The sequence below is a fragment of the Lissotriton vulgaris genome, chromosome 2_1 (genome assembly GCF_964263255.1).
Source record: "Lissotriton vulgaris chromosome 2_1, aLisVul1.2, whole genome shotgun sequence".
Lineage (NCBI taxonomy): Eukaryota > Metazoa > Chordata > Amphibia > Caudata > Salamandridae > Lissotriton > Lissotriton vulgaris.
This window is the reverse complement of record NC_141687.1, coordinates 770861526-770880800: the sequence shown is the minus strand read 5'-3', so window position 1 is coordinate 770880800 and position 19275 is coordinate 770861526. Positions and strand designations below refer to the sequence as shown.

At 44.1% G+C, this 19275-nt stretch overlaps 1 protein-coding gene across 3 annotated transcripts in view; it reads right to left on the bottom strand.

The window, feature by feature from the left end:
- Nucleotides 1-296: 296 nt before the first annotated feature.
- ERICH2 (glutamate rich 2) overlaps nt 297-19275 on the bottom strand; it is a 406715-nt gene continuing 387736 nt past the window's right edge. For all 3 annotated transcript variants that reach the window (XM_086958687.1, XM_086958688.1, XM_086958689.1), the window contains one exon: nt 297-1188. In XM_086958687.1, coding sequence (XP_086814813.1) covers nt 1043-1188 — 146 coding nt within the window. In that variant the 3' untranslated portion in view covers nt 297-1042. The remainder of the gene's footprint in view (nt 1189-19275) is intronic.

Below are 19275 nucleotides of genomic sequence, written 5' to 3'. Positions count from 1 at the left end.
TTTATAATAGTAGTATAGATATATATATATATCAAGAGCAGGGAACTTACCTCTTCATAAAGGTTACTCTTGTAAGCGTAGTATCAGTATTTCTTACCTACTGCTTACAAATCTCAACACCCCACAGTTAGTCACACGAGCTAATGAAATAAGGTTCATTATGCAATCGTCTGAGCAGGACAAAGAAATAAATTAAAAACATGGATAGTTCAGGTGAAGCATGATTTTCAATATTGGAGTTGCATTCTGCAACAATATGACCTCTCTCGTTTCACACTTTCAAGAAAGCTATGGAAAACATCGAACACAATTTTATTGATGAGAGCGGTGCCGGGTCATCAAAATTACGGTTAGGTGCACTTCTATGTGGCACTGACCAAGAGCTTTCTGTTGCACATTTGTTGCCTGTGACAATAACCATCCACCGTAAGACTTAATAAAACAATAAATTTTTTGATTTTCAACTTTAAACAAGCATAGATATCTATCTGTATGTTGTCTTGATAAAGAAATACTCAATTATGCCAAGTTGGTACAACATTTTTTACGATTTTCTCTGAACTACTATTTTTCACATTTTCTTCGGGAAAATAAGTAAAGCACTGATTAACACTTTCTGAGGTAAGTACCATGTACAAAAGATCATTGTAATTGTTACCACATACTGTTAACATGAAGGTTTATCAATGCTCTTTCTACACATGCATATATCATACCAGTAAAGAGAAGAAAAAAGGCTGCCTTGGGTCCTTTCAAGCAACTTGATTTTCCATTACAATGCATCAAAAGTAGTTTATGTGATTGCTTTTCGTAAAGGGTTTTTTCCCGAAAATTGAATATATAAGTTGCGAAAGTACCTTTCAAGCCCTCCACCAACTATTTAACAAACCCCACTAAAAAGTTCTTGTATCTTCTTCACCTTTAGGACCAGTCTTAAGATAGTTGGCTCGTTGAGGGCCATCCATCGCTTTTCGAAGGTACTGTACCATATTACATTTAACAGTATGATTGTACTCAGTACAATGTATGGAAATCGAGACTGTTAGGAATCTTCTGCAGGATCACTGGAAGAGTCAGACGCTTCGTCAGAGCTGTCGTCAGTGTTACTATCATCTGTTGATTCCTCACTGTCACTGTCTTCACTGTCCTCTCCATCATCTTCATTTTCTGAATTCTGATCATTCTCTTCTAAAAGAATTGCAAATGATTATAAACACTAACTTCAGGTCAAGGCGAGAGTAAAAGAGCAAAAGTCAAGTTCAGAGGAACTGAGCAAATGCACTGGACAAATACAAGTGAGACAAATACAATAATCACTTACTTTTAATTTTATACCACTTGGAACTGCATTTTTAGTGTCTATTCCAATTTCTCAACCAAAATCATGGGATACTGGGCAAAACTTTAAAATGAAGAGGCTACTTTGATCTGAGGGTCACAGCCGCTCTGTTAGAACTTGACAGAATGTGACCCCATATTAGAATTCTAATCGTTACTAGACAACATGCATTTTTGTCTTAAGGTTACAAGTCAGAAAAGCACAATAAGGCAGATAATGCAGAAAGCATTAATTTGATGAAAGCTAATTTAGCAAGACTATGTAGCCTTGAGCATCTCAATTATATGTAAGTAATGTTTGCATCTCTTTTACTTGCATAGTCTTGCAAATGTCCACCATCTCAATATTATCGTAACAACATAATGGTTAATTTGGCTTCCCAGTACTGACCAGCCACTGAAGTGGCTGCATACAATCCTTCTCCAAACAAGGTTTCAAAATGTAGAATTCTAGATCTCTCCTTTTAAGGCTTCAAGAAAACCTAAGGAGAATTTGAATAGGATAACAATTTGTGTCAATAGATGCCCTAATGCCAAAATAACTCATTCTTGCTTCACCCAAATATCCAGGATGCAAGTAAAGTAAATACAGTTAATGATGGTGGGTCATTAGGCACCAAATTGCGCAGAAAAGAGCTGCACCCATATACATTTGATTAGTTGGTTTACAGCTTGAATTAATTGTTATTGAACTTTAAATTGCGCCAGGTGGTACAACAGATAAAGTTTGATGGTGAGTCATAAAATAATGTTTCTTGTCCTTTGAATATGTAATCACTTTGTAATCTTGCAATTGCCATGAGAGTGGTTCTTGTGAAAGAATTAAAAGTTTGACAAATGGTACTGTCAAAATGACGGTACCATACGTCATACTTTTAGCATGAGTTTATTTTTTCCAATAACAAAATCCCAAAGCCAGGTTTTGTTTTTGAGAATATAAAACAAATGGCTCCCACATCATGGGAGTTATGGTGTAGGGGTCACTTTGCAGTTTCCACTGTCCCTTACCACCAAAACTTGGCAGTAAGGGGCAGTGAAAACTGGCTATTCGACCTCCCACTCTAAACTGAGTGGACGGTCAAATCCCCAAGCATCTGGTGGCCATTACTTCATTCGGCCGTCAGAGGAGTAGGTCATCAATGGAGACAGAGTAGTCTCTAACACTGACATGCTTAATATTCCCCTGTGTCAGCAACATTCGGAAATTCTTTTGTAGCTACGCACCGATGTGGACGATGTCGTAGAGGCACTGCATCGTACGCGGCTCTGCTGACCCCACCGACTCCATAATAGGCCCACGTCGGCGTGATGACATCAGTTTTGCCCTTTTTTCCGTGCCTTCGAGGCACACGGACAGATCTACAACAGTAGATATACACACGAAGTACATAGTACCAAATATACAAAATAACACACATAGTGTGTAGCCAAAGAAGGAAAGCAATTATAATAACACATTTCCTTTGACAATAAAATATTAACATTACAGTAAATCAGGTATAGAATAGTGGACAACGGGGAGGCGGTTAGGTCAGTGAGGAATCCACAGGCAGATACTGTATCCACCAGAAACAGCGTTACCGAAGGTAAGTAACTTGTTCTTCTGATGGATACATCTGCCAGTGGATTCCTCTCCTTGTGAATAGAGTCCCACAGCAGTCCCCACTACCGGAGGAGGGAGTCCACTCTCCTATACCAGAAAATCCTGGAGGACAGAACGAGCAAAGTGGCCGTCCCTCCTCACTTCGGAATCCAATCAGTAATGCTTTGCGAAAGTGTGGAGGGAAGCCCAAGTCGCTGCTCTACAAATGTCCTCTACAGGTACACCCCTGGACAAAACAGATGTAGCAGACCTTCCTCTAGTGGAATGAGCTCTTAAACCTTCAGGAGGTTCCTTACCCGCCAGAGAGTAGAAAATCTTGATGCACAAGACAATCCATCTCAACAGTGTGCGCTTGTGCACAGCCTTGCCTCTTCTAGCACCAACAAAACCAACGAAGAGCTGGTCATCCACTCTGAACTCTCTAGATCTGCCCAGGTTGAAGCTAATCGCCCTCTTAGGGTCCAGGCGATGAAGTCTCTCATCCTCCTCCTTGTAAGGGTGAGGGGGAGGATAAAAGGTAGGAAGGGTAACAGACTGCCCCAGATGGAAAGGAGTTACCACCTTACGCAGAAAAGCAGCCCTGGTCCTGAGTACTATTCATTCAGCATGAATGGTCAAGAATGGGGGCTTTGAACTAAGAGCTTGAAGCTCACTTACCCTCCTTGCCAAGGTAATCGCAATTAGGAAGACTGTTTTAAAAGACAACAGTCTCATGACACCTGTGCAAAGGTTCAAAAGGTGAACCCATTAAAAAAGTAAGCACAAGGTTCAAGTTCCATTGAGGCACAATATAGGGAGTAGGAGGAAATTTATTCATAAGACCCTTTAAAAATCTCAAGACCACAGGAGATTTAAACAAGGATGGCTGATCCGGCAGACAGAGAAAAGCCGACAAAGCCGAAAGATTACCCTTGACCGTAGCCACTGCAAAACCCGGCTGCGCCAAAGAGAGTGCAAATTGAAGAATGTCAGACAATTTAGCCTTCAAAGGGTCAATGGACCTCTCTCCGCACCTGCGTCAGGTATAATGTATGCAGAGGGGGCGTTCCCCCGCAAAAAGCTTGTTAATAGCGACGCAGTGAAATCTATGAGATTTCACTGCGTCACTTTTAGGATGCTGTTGCGTCAAAATCTTGCGCCTGCCTCACAGCAGGTGTAAGACTGACGCAAGACCTTTCTCATGGTGCTTTCCCCATGTGAAAGGACGCATTACTGGAGTTGCGTCACTTTTGTGACGCACTCCAGCAATGCGTCACTTTTGTGTTTACAGATACGTCAGAAATACTGACGTATCTGTAACTCCTTGCGACATGATTCGTCATATATTAAATATGACACATCTGGAATGTCGTAAGGAGTGCGCACAGAAAAGTGAAGCATCGCACCAGCGGTGTAAAAAAATGCGCCTCGTTGCGCTATATTTAAAAAGTGACCCATCTAGGTAGATGGGTCACTTTTTAAAACCCTGTGCCACATTATACCTGCGTCAGGTATAATGTATGCAGAGGGGGCGTTCCCCTGCAAAAAGCTTGGTAATAGCGACGCAGTGAAATCTATGAGATTTCACTGCGTCACTTTTAGGATGCTGTTGCGTCAAAATCTTGCGCCTGCCTCACAGCAGGTGTAAGACTGACGCAAGACCTTTCACATGGTGCTTTCCCCATGTGAAAGGACGCCTTACTGGAGTTGAATCACTTTTGTGACGCACTCCAGCAATGCGTCACTTTTGTGTTTACAGATACATCAGAAATACTGACGTATCTGTAACTCCTTGCGACATGATTCGTCATACATTAAATATGACACATCTGGAATGTCGTAAGGAGTGCACACAGAAAAGTGATGCATCGCACCAGCGGTGTAAAAAAATGTGCCTCGTTGCGCTATATTTAAAAAGTGACCCATCTAGGTAGATGGGTCACTTTTTAAAACCCTGCGCCACATTATACCTGCGTCAGGTATAATGTATGCAGAGGGGGCGTTCCCCCGCAAAAAGCTTTGTAATAGTGACGCAGTGAAATCTATGAGATTTCACTGCGTCACTTTTAGGATGCTGTTGCGTCAAAATCTTGCGCCTGCCTCACAGCAGGTGTAAGACTGACGCAAGACCTTTCACATAGTGCTTTCCCCATGTGAAAGGACGCATTACTGGAGCTGCGTCGCTTTTGTGACGCACTCCAGTAATGCGTCAATTTTGCGTTTACAGATACGTCAGAAATACTGACGTATCTGTAACTCCTTGCGAATTGATTAGTCATAAATTAAATATGACACATCTGGAATGTCATAAGGAGTGAACCCAGAAAAGTGACCGCCGGGGCTAGGGGCACGTCACTCTGCCCAATATATCACCTATTCCCCCGCTCAACTCCGCTGCTTCCAGGGCCCATGGCCTTTAGCCGCCACTACCTGTTCCTGCATCTCCTCTCTTGGCCTGTCTCCTGCTCCTTCTTCCGCCACCCCTCCCCCTCATCACATTCCCCCTCACCCCTCTGGGGGTGATGTTAACCTTGGATCCCCTAAAGCCCTTTCGGCCTATTATCTGAACACCCGGTCTGCAGTAGCCCACTCGCACGAACTATCGGTACTGCTGGACCTTCATGCACCAGATCTTCTCTTTTTAACAGAAACCTGGTTTTGCGATGACTCTCTCCCCGTTTTATTGGCCACCCTCCCAGCCCCATATTATGCTCTACGTGCGGATCGCCCTAATGGTAGGGCTGGGGAAGCCGTAGCGGTCATCGCCCGAGCTGACCTCCCTTTTCAAAGTCTTTCTCTGCCAGATATTGCCACTACGGAGTACCTGGCTATCCGCACCACTTCTATTACGCCCCCTCTCACTTGCGTACTTACCTATTGTCCCCCTCAATCCCCTTTATTGTTTCTCCCCGATTTTTTGGAAGTATTAGCCACGATCACAGTCAATAACTCCTCCATCTTGCTTTTGGGTGATTTCAATTTTTGGCCTTCAGACCCCGCAGAATGCCCTTCCTCAAAAGAATTTTCAGACACCCTTCAATCTCTCAATTTTATATCCCATATTCACTCTCCTACCCATGTCAAAGGACATACATTAGACCAGATCTGGTCCTTGAATTGTCCCGTAGAGTCCCTATCCATCTCACCCTGCACGTGGTCGGACCATCATCTGATTTCATTTGCCCTTCCCACCCACCCCCCGGTTAAGCCCCCACTTCCTAAGAATGTCTAGGTTTGCGCTTGGGGGCGAGTAGACCCCGACAATTTATCCGCCTTACTCACCGCCTCCTACCCCTCCCTACAAGGTCTATCCTCTCTCTCCCAGGTCACGGCCATTGATCAGTGGCTCTCTTCAGGATGCGACTCTTTTGCCCCTCTGAAACGGGTCACCTCAAAGCGGGAGAAGGATGCAAACCTGTGGTTCAATGAAGAACTTAAGACCACCAAATTAGCGGTACGCCGAGCGGAGCGACCCTGGAGGAGAAACTACTGCCCCTTACTCCGATTGGAGTTCATTAACATCTTGACTCAATATAAAAAGGCTATCTTGGCGGCTAAAACAGCCTATTTTTCCTCAAAAGTTCTCGCAGCTGAGAACCAATCGAGGGAAATCTTCTCGATTGTGCATAACCTGGCATTCTCCGACAGAACTACTCTGAAGCCCACCCCTTCTCAGGAACTCTGTCACTCCCTAAATAATTTCTTCATTCAGAAAATCGCCACCATCAAAGCCAACATTCATCTTCCCTCTCCTACTTCTGTGGATCCTCAGTGTCCTCCCCCCAAGGGACAACTCGTTGCCCTCCCTCCCTTGACCAAGGAATCCCTGACTTCGATAATCCCCCTTGTCAAATCCAGCTCCCCCTTAGACCCTTGTCCTGCCGACATCCTCCGTCACATTTTTACCACTTGTCCAGACCCCCCCCCTCCACCTCCTCAATAGCTCTCTCTCTCGGGGTGTCGTACCCAACCCACTTAAAACAGCAGTTATTGTCCCCATCCTGAAGAAGCCGGGCGCAGACCCCTCAGTCCCCGCCAACTATCGCCCCATCTCCCTCCTGCCATTCTTGGCAAAAGTGTCGAGCGCCATGTCACCTGCGCTCTGAGCTCTTTTGTGGAGAAGTACGGGGTTCTTGCCCCCCGCCAGGCCGGTTTCCGCCCCGCACACTCTACGGAGTCCGTAGTACTTTCGGTCCTTGACAACCTCAGGGAGGGAATGGATACTAACCAGACCCAGGCCTTGGTTCTCCTCGATCTCTCAGCCGCCTTTGACACGGTTGATCACACCATCTTGCTTTCCCGTGTCAAGGCGGCGGGGATCGGGGGTACCGCCCTGGTATGGTTATCCTCCTTCCTGAGGGACGGCACCCAGGCGGTTCGCCTGGGTGATTTTTCTGCGGACTTCCGGAAAGTTCAGTGCGGGGTTCCCCAAGGCTCCTCCCTTTCACCTCTTCTGTTTAATCTTTACATCGCCCCTCTTATTTTTTCACTGCAGCAAATGGAGGTCACCGTATATAATTATGCGGATGACCTCCAACTCGTCTTTAATCTGTCTTCTTCCCCTGCTTCTGTTCTTAATTTCCAATCTATTATGATTCATATCCGGGACTGGATGAATCACAACCATCTGAAACTCAACCCAGACAAGACTGAGCTGGTGTTAACGGGTGGTTCATCCAGTCCCTGGTCTTCCTTGTTTTGGCCCCCTTCCCTAGGCTCTCCACCTGTCCCCTCTACCTCAGTAAAAACATTAGGCATTAAACTCCATTCCCAGCTCACCCTTCACTCCCAGGTTAGTTCTGTGGTGTCTTCTTCTTTTCTTTCACTGCGCACTATACGCAAGGTGTCCCGTTTCTTTTCTTTTGACGCTCTGAAACTGATCACCCTGGCAATGGTCATCTCCCGCCTAGATTACGGCAACGCCCTATATGCAAGTATACCTGCATATAGCTTAAGGCGTTTGCAGCAGATCCAGAACCAGGCAGCAGGGAATGAAAACTGCTCAACAGGAGCAAAAAAAACAAAAAAAATTAGGGGTGGGAAGGGCAGCGATGATTTTCTAATGCTCGAACCATGAGCTGTACACTTTGTTCTCCAAAGGTAAGCAGTTGATTGCAGTATCTGCATCTGAGGGCACCATGGTTAAAAGCAGGTTGAATGTTCGGAACCAGCTCTTGTGATCTCCCCCTCCCAGAAGAAGTTGCTCATCCGGTTGATGTAGAGGCCCCATCACTGGGAACCTCTTGTGCCAGAGCCCTGACACTTTCCCGGGCAAAATTCTGGGGGTGCTTCCTCTCCACATGCCGGATCATTGTGAAGTTCCCAAAAGAGTACTTTTTCAAAGGGTTTCCTCGTGACAGCTCTTCTTTGCGGATCCTGCACTGCACTTTTGGAGCATTTACCTTTTTTAGTCCAGGTGGGATTGTAAAAAATTTCCAAATGAAATGTTCCTTAACTTTTCGTTGAGGAGGCTCTTCATTGATGAATTCTGGTTCATTCTCACTGCTGGATTGTCTGGTAGCCATTGTAAAACCAACAAATATCCAGGAGCAAAAAGGCAGGTCTTGCAGTCACAAAAGTGAAAGAAGAAGTGAAGGAAATGGGTGGGGATTTCATTCTTTGTAAAAAAAACTGTTAGTAACCAATGAAAAGTGTTATTTTAAGGTCACATGACCCGACGCGCTTGCGCTGCGCGCTCCGGAGCGCTTCCGGGTGCGCAAACGTGGCGCGAACGTAGGCGCTTCCGGGGCGCATACGTGGCGCGAACGTAGGCGCTTCCTGGTGCGTTTACGCGGCGCGAACGTAGGCGCTTCCGAGGGCGCTTACGTTGCGCGCCGAAGTGACATCATCAAACTTTTACGGAAATGCATAATCATTTTCCTTTTAAAAAAAACTGATTTTGTTTGTATGGTACGAAATGTTTTGCATTATTATTAACTTTTCATTCATATTTTTTTTCACGAACGAAAGTAGCGCTCTGGGTGCGCTTTCCGGTGAGCTTACCGGTGAGCTTACCGGTGAGCTTACCGGAAAGCTTACCGGAAAGCTTACCGGAGAACTTACCGGAGAGCTTACCGGAGCAAGCACCCAGAGCGCAAAAGAAAAAAATTAAAAAAAAAAAAAATCAAAAATGAATACTTACACAAAACAGCAATTGTAAAAAAAAAAAAAAAGGTTAGAAACTCGATATAGAAAGGAATTAGCATTTAAAAAACACCAGTTATAGTTACCTGGAAATTTTACTGACATAAAACCATTGAAATTCCCATGTTATAGTTAGTTGGACTCACTATAACTTGCGCGCCTGCAATGCACTGCTGATGACGTCACATATTACATCACTCATGACATGGTCAGTGACATCACTCATGACATCACTGATGACACCATCTTTGTGACAGAGTAACAGACCTCCTTTCAGTGTAATATAAGCCTTGAAACACATATTCAAAAATAGTATTTAACATTTTCAAAAAAGTGGAGGTACCCATACCAGTTACAACAAACAATTCAGTAATTCCACCATCTATATACACATCCACTCATTCACAAACAGTTCTATATAGTCACTCATATATATACTCACTCATCAAATGTAGTGATACACCTATACATCCTGTTACACACCGACAGTCATCCAAAAGTTACTCACACACATACTCACACATGCAAATAAACTATTGAACATCCATTTATTTGCATATACAAGTATACACACACTACCACCTTACTTCTAAGGGAACTTACACATACTTACTCTCTTAAACAATCACTTATAGAAACACATACTTATTTAAACAGGAACTCTTACAATCTCTCACTCTCACATATACTCACTTATATACATCAATACTCACATATACTAGATTAAAACATATGTCGTTGCTGATAAAGACACTAGGGACACAGTCATTCACTCACTAACACACACATATACACACTCATCCACCCATACAGTCCTGCACATATGCTGTCTTCAAAACATATACAAACAGTGAGTCAGTCATTGATGCATCTATGTGCTAAGTAATACCCCCACCAAACCATTCAGACACTCATACTGATGCTAAAAAAAACATCTAATAACCCCTATACACACACATATAGCTACTCACCAACCCATGCAGCCACTTATACACAAAGTGAAACACTGATACATATATTTAAATATTTAAAATGTATTCGCTAATATATGTATTCACTAAGATACATTTAATAAGCCAGTTAACCAATCAACTTTTTTTTTTTAAAACATCCATTTACACACTTATTAAAACATTTATTCTTCCATCGACCTTTACATATACATATACATATATAAAACATATTTATTTTTCAGAAAGACACACATTCACTGGATGGTGTCATCAGTGATGTCATGAGTGATGTCACTGACCATGTCATGAGTGATGTAATATGTGACGTCATCAGCAGTGCATTGCAGGCGGGCAAGTTATAGTGAGTCCAACTAATTATAAAGTGGGAATTTCAATGGTTTTATGCCAGTAAAATTTCCAGGTAACTATAACTGGTGTAAAACCTATGGTTTTTTCAGTGAATATATATATATATATATATATATATATATATATATATGTACGTTCATGCTTCTCTAAGTACAATCTGAAGAATTTCACTAATGTAGCCTGTGTTTAGGCTGCATATTATGTTCTTTCTTAGGTGTTTCTGTAGGCCTTCACGAACAAAGGCGAATGCCTACACTTAAGAAGATATTCTATGAAGAAGTACTCTGGGATTCCAGAATGTGGGTGAAACTATTCAAATGCCTATGACTATCAATGGAGATCCCCGAGAAGAGAACTTTATGTGTCTGGTCGATGTGGCGCGTTCCATTACAGAGATGTATTTTGGAATAGCAAAGTCATAACGAGGCAGAGGACATTTAAAGGAATTCAGAATCATTATGTGGTTTACTAAATTGTGGTAGCAGGAGAGGCTACTGAAAAGATCTTATAGCTTGAAGAAAAATCAGTAATTTTAATTAATTAAAAGAAATGCATACTTGGAATGAAACAGGAAGTACAACTTGAGGACTGGTGGAAATGAGAAAGTGTTCGGAGAAGGAACGTTAGCAAATGGAAAACCATTCCATAAACAGAACAAAAAATGAAGGCTTCCTAGGGTAGGGTATAGATTTGACAAGAAAAAGGGATGTAGGACAGAGGCAGAAGACATATATGCAAGAAACAAGCAATCCATGAGATGAGAAGAGATGGACACACAACACATCAGAAGGAAGAAGAAGAGAGAGCTAGAGAGAGGGAGAAGAGGAAGAAAAAAGCGACCATCGGAAGAAAGTTCTGAACGTTACAGCTAACCATGATCTGTTCACCAATTGGAGAGCTTCCAGTCTTCAAGCCAGTATGCATACCAGGGTGATGGCTGATGAATAAGGTAAAAGACAGACTGGGATTTCATTAATTTATTTTACAGCAAATGTATTTAAGTGAAAAGGGAGTCAGAAATGTTGTTTTACTATAAATATTTTCGCAGATTTGCCTAGCTTCACAACCCCAAGATGGCCGTGACAGCATGGGACTACTAATAATGAAGGTTCAGAATGGGTGCTTTATCAGAGACGAGGTTGCATCTTTGAGCTCTGTCCATCAATGTGGGAACTGGTTAGGTGATTTTCTGATGAGCTCCCTCATTCTCTTCCCAAGTTAATGCAAAGAGATTATGAATTGGCGTCATTCTACATCCGTTTTTAAGTCTTCCCCCACTTTTCAACTTTGACAAGACAGTAGACAAAAGTAGCTTCATCCTTTGTTCTTTGTTGTTCAAAGAAGATAGGGGTTTTTTCATTAAATTGCTTGGGCCTATTTCAAATATCCAACTATTTGCTTTGTTCAGCATCTTCAGGGTGACTAGAGGTAGAGCATAAGATCGACAAAAAGAGAATTTCAAGGTGAAACACAATGCATGAAATGCAGGGCCGTTGTACAGCACAAAGCTAATGTGGTACAGCACAAAGCTATTGGGGGACTAACTAAATGCACAATGGTTTTGAAAAAATGAAAAAAGCAACACTGCAAGGGACTCCGACGATTGCAGTAGAATACCCGTGTTCCACTATATTTGAGGAAAAAAGGAAAGAAAGACAATTGCCATTGTTCACCAATGGATTGTGCAAGAGAGATGACTGCATTTGCATAAATGTAACTTCTTTCAGCTATATATTCCTGCTCATGCTAGCATTACTCACAGGCTCGTCTCTGTCATTGAGCTGTTTCCACCTCTTGACTCCTGTGGAAAGATAATGAAAATTGGCTTGCTCAGCCAAGATGTTTTAAAGTTATTGTTATTATCTAAAGATCGTTTAATTGTTCTAATGATCTCAGCCTACACAATTACTTCTATTTTTAGGTCTCGTAGAGAGACCTATTGCAGTCAAACCAGCAAGCTGAGGATTTGTTGAAGTGCACGTGCTCGTGAACACGGTTCTATCCCCCTGCCTTGCTCTTCAAAGGCTCCCCTTACCATTTACTCCTGCTTCCCCGCCCACTGTTTCACACTTCACGGCCGCCAGGCTGTGACTCGCATTTTTTCCCCCACAGGCACCATCTGTGAGTCCACATCAAAGCAATCAGCCTCCCTCCCACTGGCATCTGAAGCTTTCTCCAGCGTGCGCTCGGCCTCAGGCAGGCATTTCTCCTCCCCTAATTATTCACTTCACTTTCACGGCCGCCAGGCCGTGCATTACCCCCCCCCCTCCCCACAGCAATGCCAAGAGCTTGTTTTGAGGGGTGCACACAACCGCTGGCTCTGTGCTAGAGTGAATGTGTTTTTAAAGGTGCGCACCAAGCCGTGGTTTTTAGAGGGGTGCACACACACTCGGGCTCTGTGCTGGAGTGAAAGTGTTTATAGAGGGGTGTAAACAACCAGTGGCTCTGTACTAGCGTGAATGTGTTTTCAGAAGGGTATACACAATCACTAGCTTGGCGCTATAGTGAAAGTGTTTTTAGAAGGCACAGAACCACTGGCTCGGCGCTAGAATTAATGTATTTTCAGAGGGGTGAACGAAGCCTTGGGCTCTGCGCCAGAGTAAATGTGCTTATGAGAGGGGTGCACACACACACACTCGGGCTTTGTGCTGGAGTAAATATGTTTAGAGGGTTGCACACAACCAGTGGCTATGCGCTAGCCTGAATGTGTTTACAGAGCGGTGCACACCACCAGTGGCTCTGCGCTGCAGGGAATGTGTTTACAGTCCGGTGCACACCACCAGTGGCTCTGCGCTAGTCTGAATGTGTTTACAGAGCGGTGCACACACCCTTGGGCCCTGCTCTGCAGTGAATGTGTTTACAGAGGGGTGCACACAACCATGGTCTCCACGTTAGCGTGAATGCTTTTAGAGAGGGGTGCACACTGCAGCCCCTTGGTATGTGCTCGTGTGAATGTGTTTTGAGGGGATCACGCACAGCCTGGGTCTCTGTGCAGCACACCACTTGTCTCGTTGCTTCTTTTGATGTATCTATGTAGATTGCTGCGCACAAACACTGGCTCTAGCTTCTGTGAACGCCCCGCAGAGACGCAGCGCAGCCATTCTCGTGACTTAAGGGCTGGAAAGGCCGACTCTGAAGCTGGGGATCCGCGTTCGAGTCTTGGCAGCCTCGACATACTGTGTTTCTGGACAAATCACTTTATCTACCCCTGCCTAAAAATGAATGTGTCTGCCCGTAATGCAACTGGTGCTCGTGTACAGCGTACTGATACTTTCGGGTCGAGCTTGCGCTATATAAAACGGCAAAATAATCACAATGTGTACTCGTGTGCATAGTACAACCTTGCTCCCCGCTTTTGTGAATGTTCATGTTGACATGTCCGGCAGGTTTTCTATGTCTGCATTTTGCTCACACATAGTTTGTAATTTGTAACTGTGTTTTGTATCGCGCCAACTCACCTACAGGTCTCAAAGCGCTACTGAACAAGTACAGCAACAAAGAAGAAGAGAATATAGAGGTGTCTGATCTGGGAGCCGACTATAGATATGCTTCTTTCGTCTACACCAGCCAATGAATGATGTGTGGTCATTTCTACATCACCTCGAACACCACCCCTCCCGAGTGTCATCTACCACGACCCCCTAAGCCCCTTTCACCCATCCCTTCACTCTTGTCTCGGCTCTATACTTGGCAAACCTTCATTCCAAGACGCCTTCCAGTTACCCCAATCTCTCAATCCACCTCCGCTTCATTTCCTCCCCCCTGCCTGTCTCTCCCGAGTCCATCTTCTCTTCTGTTGTCCCTTTTCCCCACAATCAGTTCACGACCCTTCGCCTCACCTACCCCTCCCTCACTGCACAAAGACCCCCACTGCATCCCGACTTTTATTCAGCTCCAGCCCCTGCCGAGCCTCAGCTCCGGCTCCCTTCCAACCCCTCTCATCCTATCCTTCTCAAATCTCCTTCACTTCGTCCCTCCTTCTCTCCACTACCCGGTTTCACTCAGCCTTTCTTCCCTCTGCAGCCAGCTTGTCCGGCTCCCTTCCTTCAGCTCTCCTGCCGTTTCTTCTATTCATCTCCTCCCTCGTCTCCCCCCTTCCATTACGGCCCCTTCCCTTCGTACCCACTTCCTACGACCCACTCTATCCCCACACCAAATAACTCTATCCCTCCCTCGTCCTTGTATACCACGTCCAACATCCATCCTTGGCACCCCACCCCCCCTCCCTACAACCCCCTTGTCCCTCCCCCACCACATCTCTTTTTGCCCGCCATCCCTCATTTCCATTTGTCCCTCCACCTAGATCCCCGCACAACTCGTCCTGTGCGGCGAGATCTTATTGTGTAATTCTAATGCTGTCATAGACCTCTGTGAGTATATAATCTATGATACATAACTGTGGTTGTACCGTCCGGTAATCCATTTTGTCGGTGTCTAAAGTTGTCACATGCTTTGGGGAAAATAACGCTGAGGAGCTTATTTACAAGCCCCCTTCACCGCCACTGCTTCACTTTTAAACATGGACAAAAGTGCCGTAGGGGCGGCGCAAGGGAGCTTGTAATTAAGACGCCACACAGCAGCCACGTTATTAGACCCAGTCTGCTGTGTGTTTGCGTCTGCGACGAGCTGGTGTCACAGTGTGGTAGGAAGATACCAGTTAGCACGTCATGGCCCCCGGATGTGTTCCTTCTGCTGGAAGAACTGCATTCGCCCGCGAGAGTCCGGTACATAGCCATGGGCCGGAAACGCACCACCAGCCGCCTGGCGCGACCCTGCTGGGGCGTGAAAAGGGTACCATGTAATGCGATTTCAACACATATGCTGTCAGCAGCTCGGGGTCCGAGGCGCAGGTCCACAAATGTCAGGTGTTATCGCTCGCCGAGCAGGTCGCCTGAAGTACGCACCAAAAATACCCTGCGGAGAGCAGACCTCCAGCAAACACAAGAAACACCCACAATGAGCAGGTCTCCAATCAGCGCCAGAAACACACCGTGAGTATCCGGGCTCCCACCAGTACCGGAAACATCCCACGAACAGCAGGACCCTCCCACCAAAATAAGAAAGACCACGCAAAGATCTTGGTACCAGGTCTACCAACACCAGAAAACACCCGCAAAAAGCAGGTCCCCTATTAGCACAAGAAAACCACACCAAGAACAGACCTGCCACCAACATAAGATACACCTCGGGAGGACCAGATCTACAAACAGCAGAAAACACCCTGCGAAGAGGAAGCCAACACCAGAAAAACAATAGGAAGAGCAGATCTGCCAACACCAGAAAACACTGCATGAAGGACAGGGCTCCCACCCACACCAGAAACCAGAAACACTTAAAAATAACAGGGCTCCGGCCAACACCAGAAAACATCAGGGTCCCCACCAAGCACCAGAAACAGCACGCTATGCAGGGCTCCTACAAACACCAGGATAGAACATGCTGAGTTGTGGGGAGAAAAACCTGAGCACACACAAACTTAATACAAAATTGTAATAAAGTCTTTAGTCTTGGTTTCACAACAACAACGAGGGACAGTTGGTAAATGCAGCAATAATGTATATTTCTCCCCACAAATTTGTATGTATGTGCTTGGCGCATGACATTGTCAAGGGGTTGTGCAGGTCACCCCTTTTCCTAGCAGCACCACTCCAGCAAAACCATTGCATAAAACCATACCAAATACCCGTTGGTGTGCAAAGTTCCCCTTCAGCTAAATACCTGGTATATTCTTCGAAAGAACATGCAGAGTTCCTACCACTACCATGTCAACCGCAGCTCCCACCAACACAAAGTAACACAGCTGAGAGAACAGGGCTACTGACCATGTAGGACCTTGTTATATATTTTTTTGTGCAAAATTAGAACCCACACACACTCTGCACCCTCAGACACACTGCACCCTCACACACACTGCACCCTCACACACCCCACCCACACACACCCCAACCCCACACATGCACCCTCACACACTCTGCACCCTCACACACTCTGCACTCTCACACACTCTGCACCCTCACACACTCTGCACCCTCACACACTCTGCACCCTCACATACTCTACAATGGAACATACACTCCAAATACCACTCAGTGCCACATAATTACACTCCACATAATTACACTGCACTCAATGCAACATACACTCCAAATACCACTCAATGCCACATAATTACACTGCACTCAATGCAACATACACTCCAAATACCACTCAGTGCCACTTAATTACACACCACATAATCACACTCTACTGAATGCAACACACACTCCACACAATACCACTCAGTGCCACATAATTATATGTTACATCATTACCCTGCACTCAATGCAACATATACTCCAAACAATACCACTCAGTGCCACACAATTACACGCCACACAATTACTCTACTGAATACAACATAACCTCCCCATAATACCACTCAGTGCCACATAATTATATGCAACATAATTACCCTGCACTCAATGCAACATACACTCCAAACAATACCTCTCATTGCCACATAATTACACACCACACAATTACACTCCACTGAATACAACATACATTCCTCATAATACCACTCAGTGCCACATAATTACACGCAACATAATTACACTCTACTCAATGCAACATAAATACACTCCACATAATACCACAGTGCCACATAATTATATGCTACATAATTACACTGACCTCAATGCAACATACACTCCAAATAATACCACTCAGTGCCACATAATTACACGCCACACAATTACTCTACTGAATACAACATAACCTCCCCATAATACCACTCAGTGCCACATAATTATATGCAACATAATTACACTGCACTCAAGGCAACATACACACCAAATACCACTCAGTGCCAGATAATTACACACCACATAATTACACTCTACTGAATGCAAAATGCACTCCACACAATACCACTCAGTGCCACATAATTATATGCTACATAATTACACTGCACTCAATGCAACATACACTCCAAACAACACCACTCAGTGGCATATAATTATATGCTACATAATTACACTGCACTCAATGCAACAAACACTCCAAATACCACTCAGTGCCACATCATTACACACCAGAAAATTACACTCTACTGAATACAACATACACTCCCTATATTCCCACTTAGTGCTACATAATTACATGCCACATACTTACTCTATACTCAATGCAACATAAAGACACTTTATCTATCTATCTATCGCCCTCACTCTATCTGTCTATCTATCGCACTCACTGTATTGCCATCACTCTATCTATCGATCGCCCTCACTCTATCACCCTCCCTCTATCTATCTATCACACTCACTCTATCTATCTATTGCACTCACTCTTTCTATCTATCGCACTCTATCTATTGCATCACCACAGCATCACTCAGTACCACCATAGCATCACTCAGGGGCACCACAACATCACTATGCGCTACCACAGTATCACTGAACGCCACAGCATTACTCGTAGCCACCATATCACTCCGCGCCACCACAGCATCAATCTGTACAACCATTCAACAACAACTGGTTCAAATATGTTCTCTCAATGTTTAAATCTTTATTACAAATGTCACAAAAAGAGGTTAATATTTCACTTCTGTTCTTGGATTTTCGTCACAATAAAATACAATGAACATAATCTTCACAAAAGTTATTTACAAAAGCTATTGCCATTATAAATTACAATAACTTTTAGTTAAGTATTAATGATTAAAAAAATTAAAAGACATTGTTATTTGTAATATCAATACATCTAAGTCGCGTAAATACAACGCATATTGCATTACAAATGCTATAGGTGTCACATTTGCGAAAGTTAAAACTATTGGCATTGTAAATGCCAAAGCTATTTTCAAAACCAACACATAAATAAAAAAATTGTCATTTACAATACCAATAGCTCAAACTTTCCTAATGCGAGAACTATTGCATTGCAAATGCTTGTTTGTAAGAATTAGTCACATGACTATTTGAAACTTAAACTTATATGTAGCAATGTATACATGTTTGTGCTTTGCAGCTTCTCCACAGATGAGAGAATGAGAGAAATTCTAGCTGGTTGAGTGTTGATTCAGATACTCCTCATTTTCCTTTTATTACTAAACCCTTTCAGACTGTGATTGGAGTATGACAAGATTTTTTGACAGAATACCTTTAAGAGACTTCTACATATTCACAGACGAACAAGTTGCTTACTTCCGGCAACGCCTTATCTGGTAAAGGAAATATGTAGCCATAGATTCCTTACCTTTGAATTCCCCAGGCATCAGACTGCATCTGAAAGATTTTTCTTCGAGCTGTACCCTTGGGAGTCGATAGGTGGCGTTGGTTGGCTCCGGTTGGTGTCGTCGGAAGTGATTTCCATGTTACCTATATTGGTGCTGCCTCAGCACGCTGACATCAGTTACTTTTCATGACTTTTCACGCCAAAAGCACGGAACCATGAAGTGTACTGCCATTGGTGTGTTTGAAAACTAGGGCCCTGAAGAACAAGTTACTTACCTTCAGTAACGCTTTTTCTGGTAGATACTATATCTGCCTGTGGATTCCTCACCTTGTGAATATCCCCCTTGCGTAAGCAACATTCGGAAATTCTTTTCGTAGCCTCGCACCGACATGGACTTGGACGTCATAGAGACACGGCATCGCACGCGACTCCGCTGACGTCACCGACACCTACAATAGGCCCACGCTGGCGTGATGACATCAGTTCCGCCCTTTTTTCCGTGCCATCGAGGCACACGGACGGACCAATGACAGAAGAAATATACATAGTATACACAGTACACAATAGCCAAGGAGAAACACACAGTGTGAAGCAAGTGCAAGAAAGCAATGGAAACATCTCCTTAACATCACAATATATATACAATACATTACAGTAACTCTGGCATAG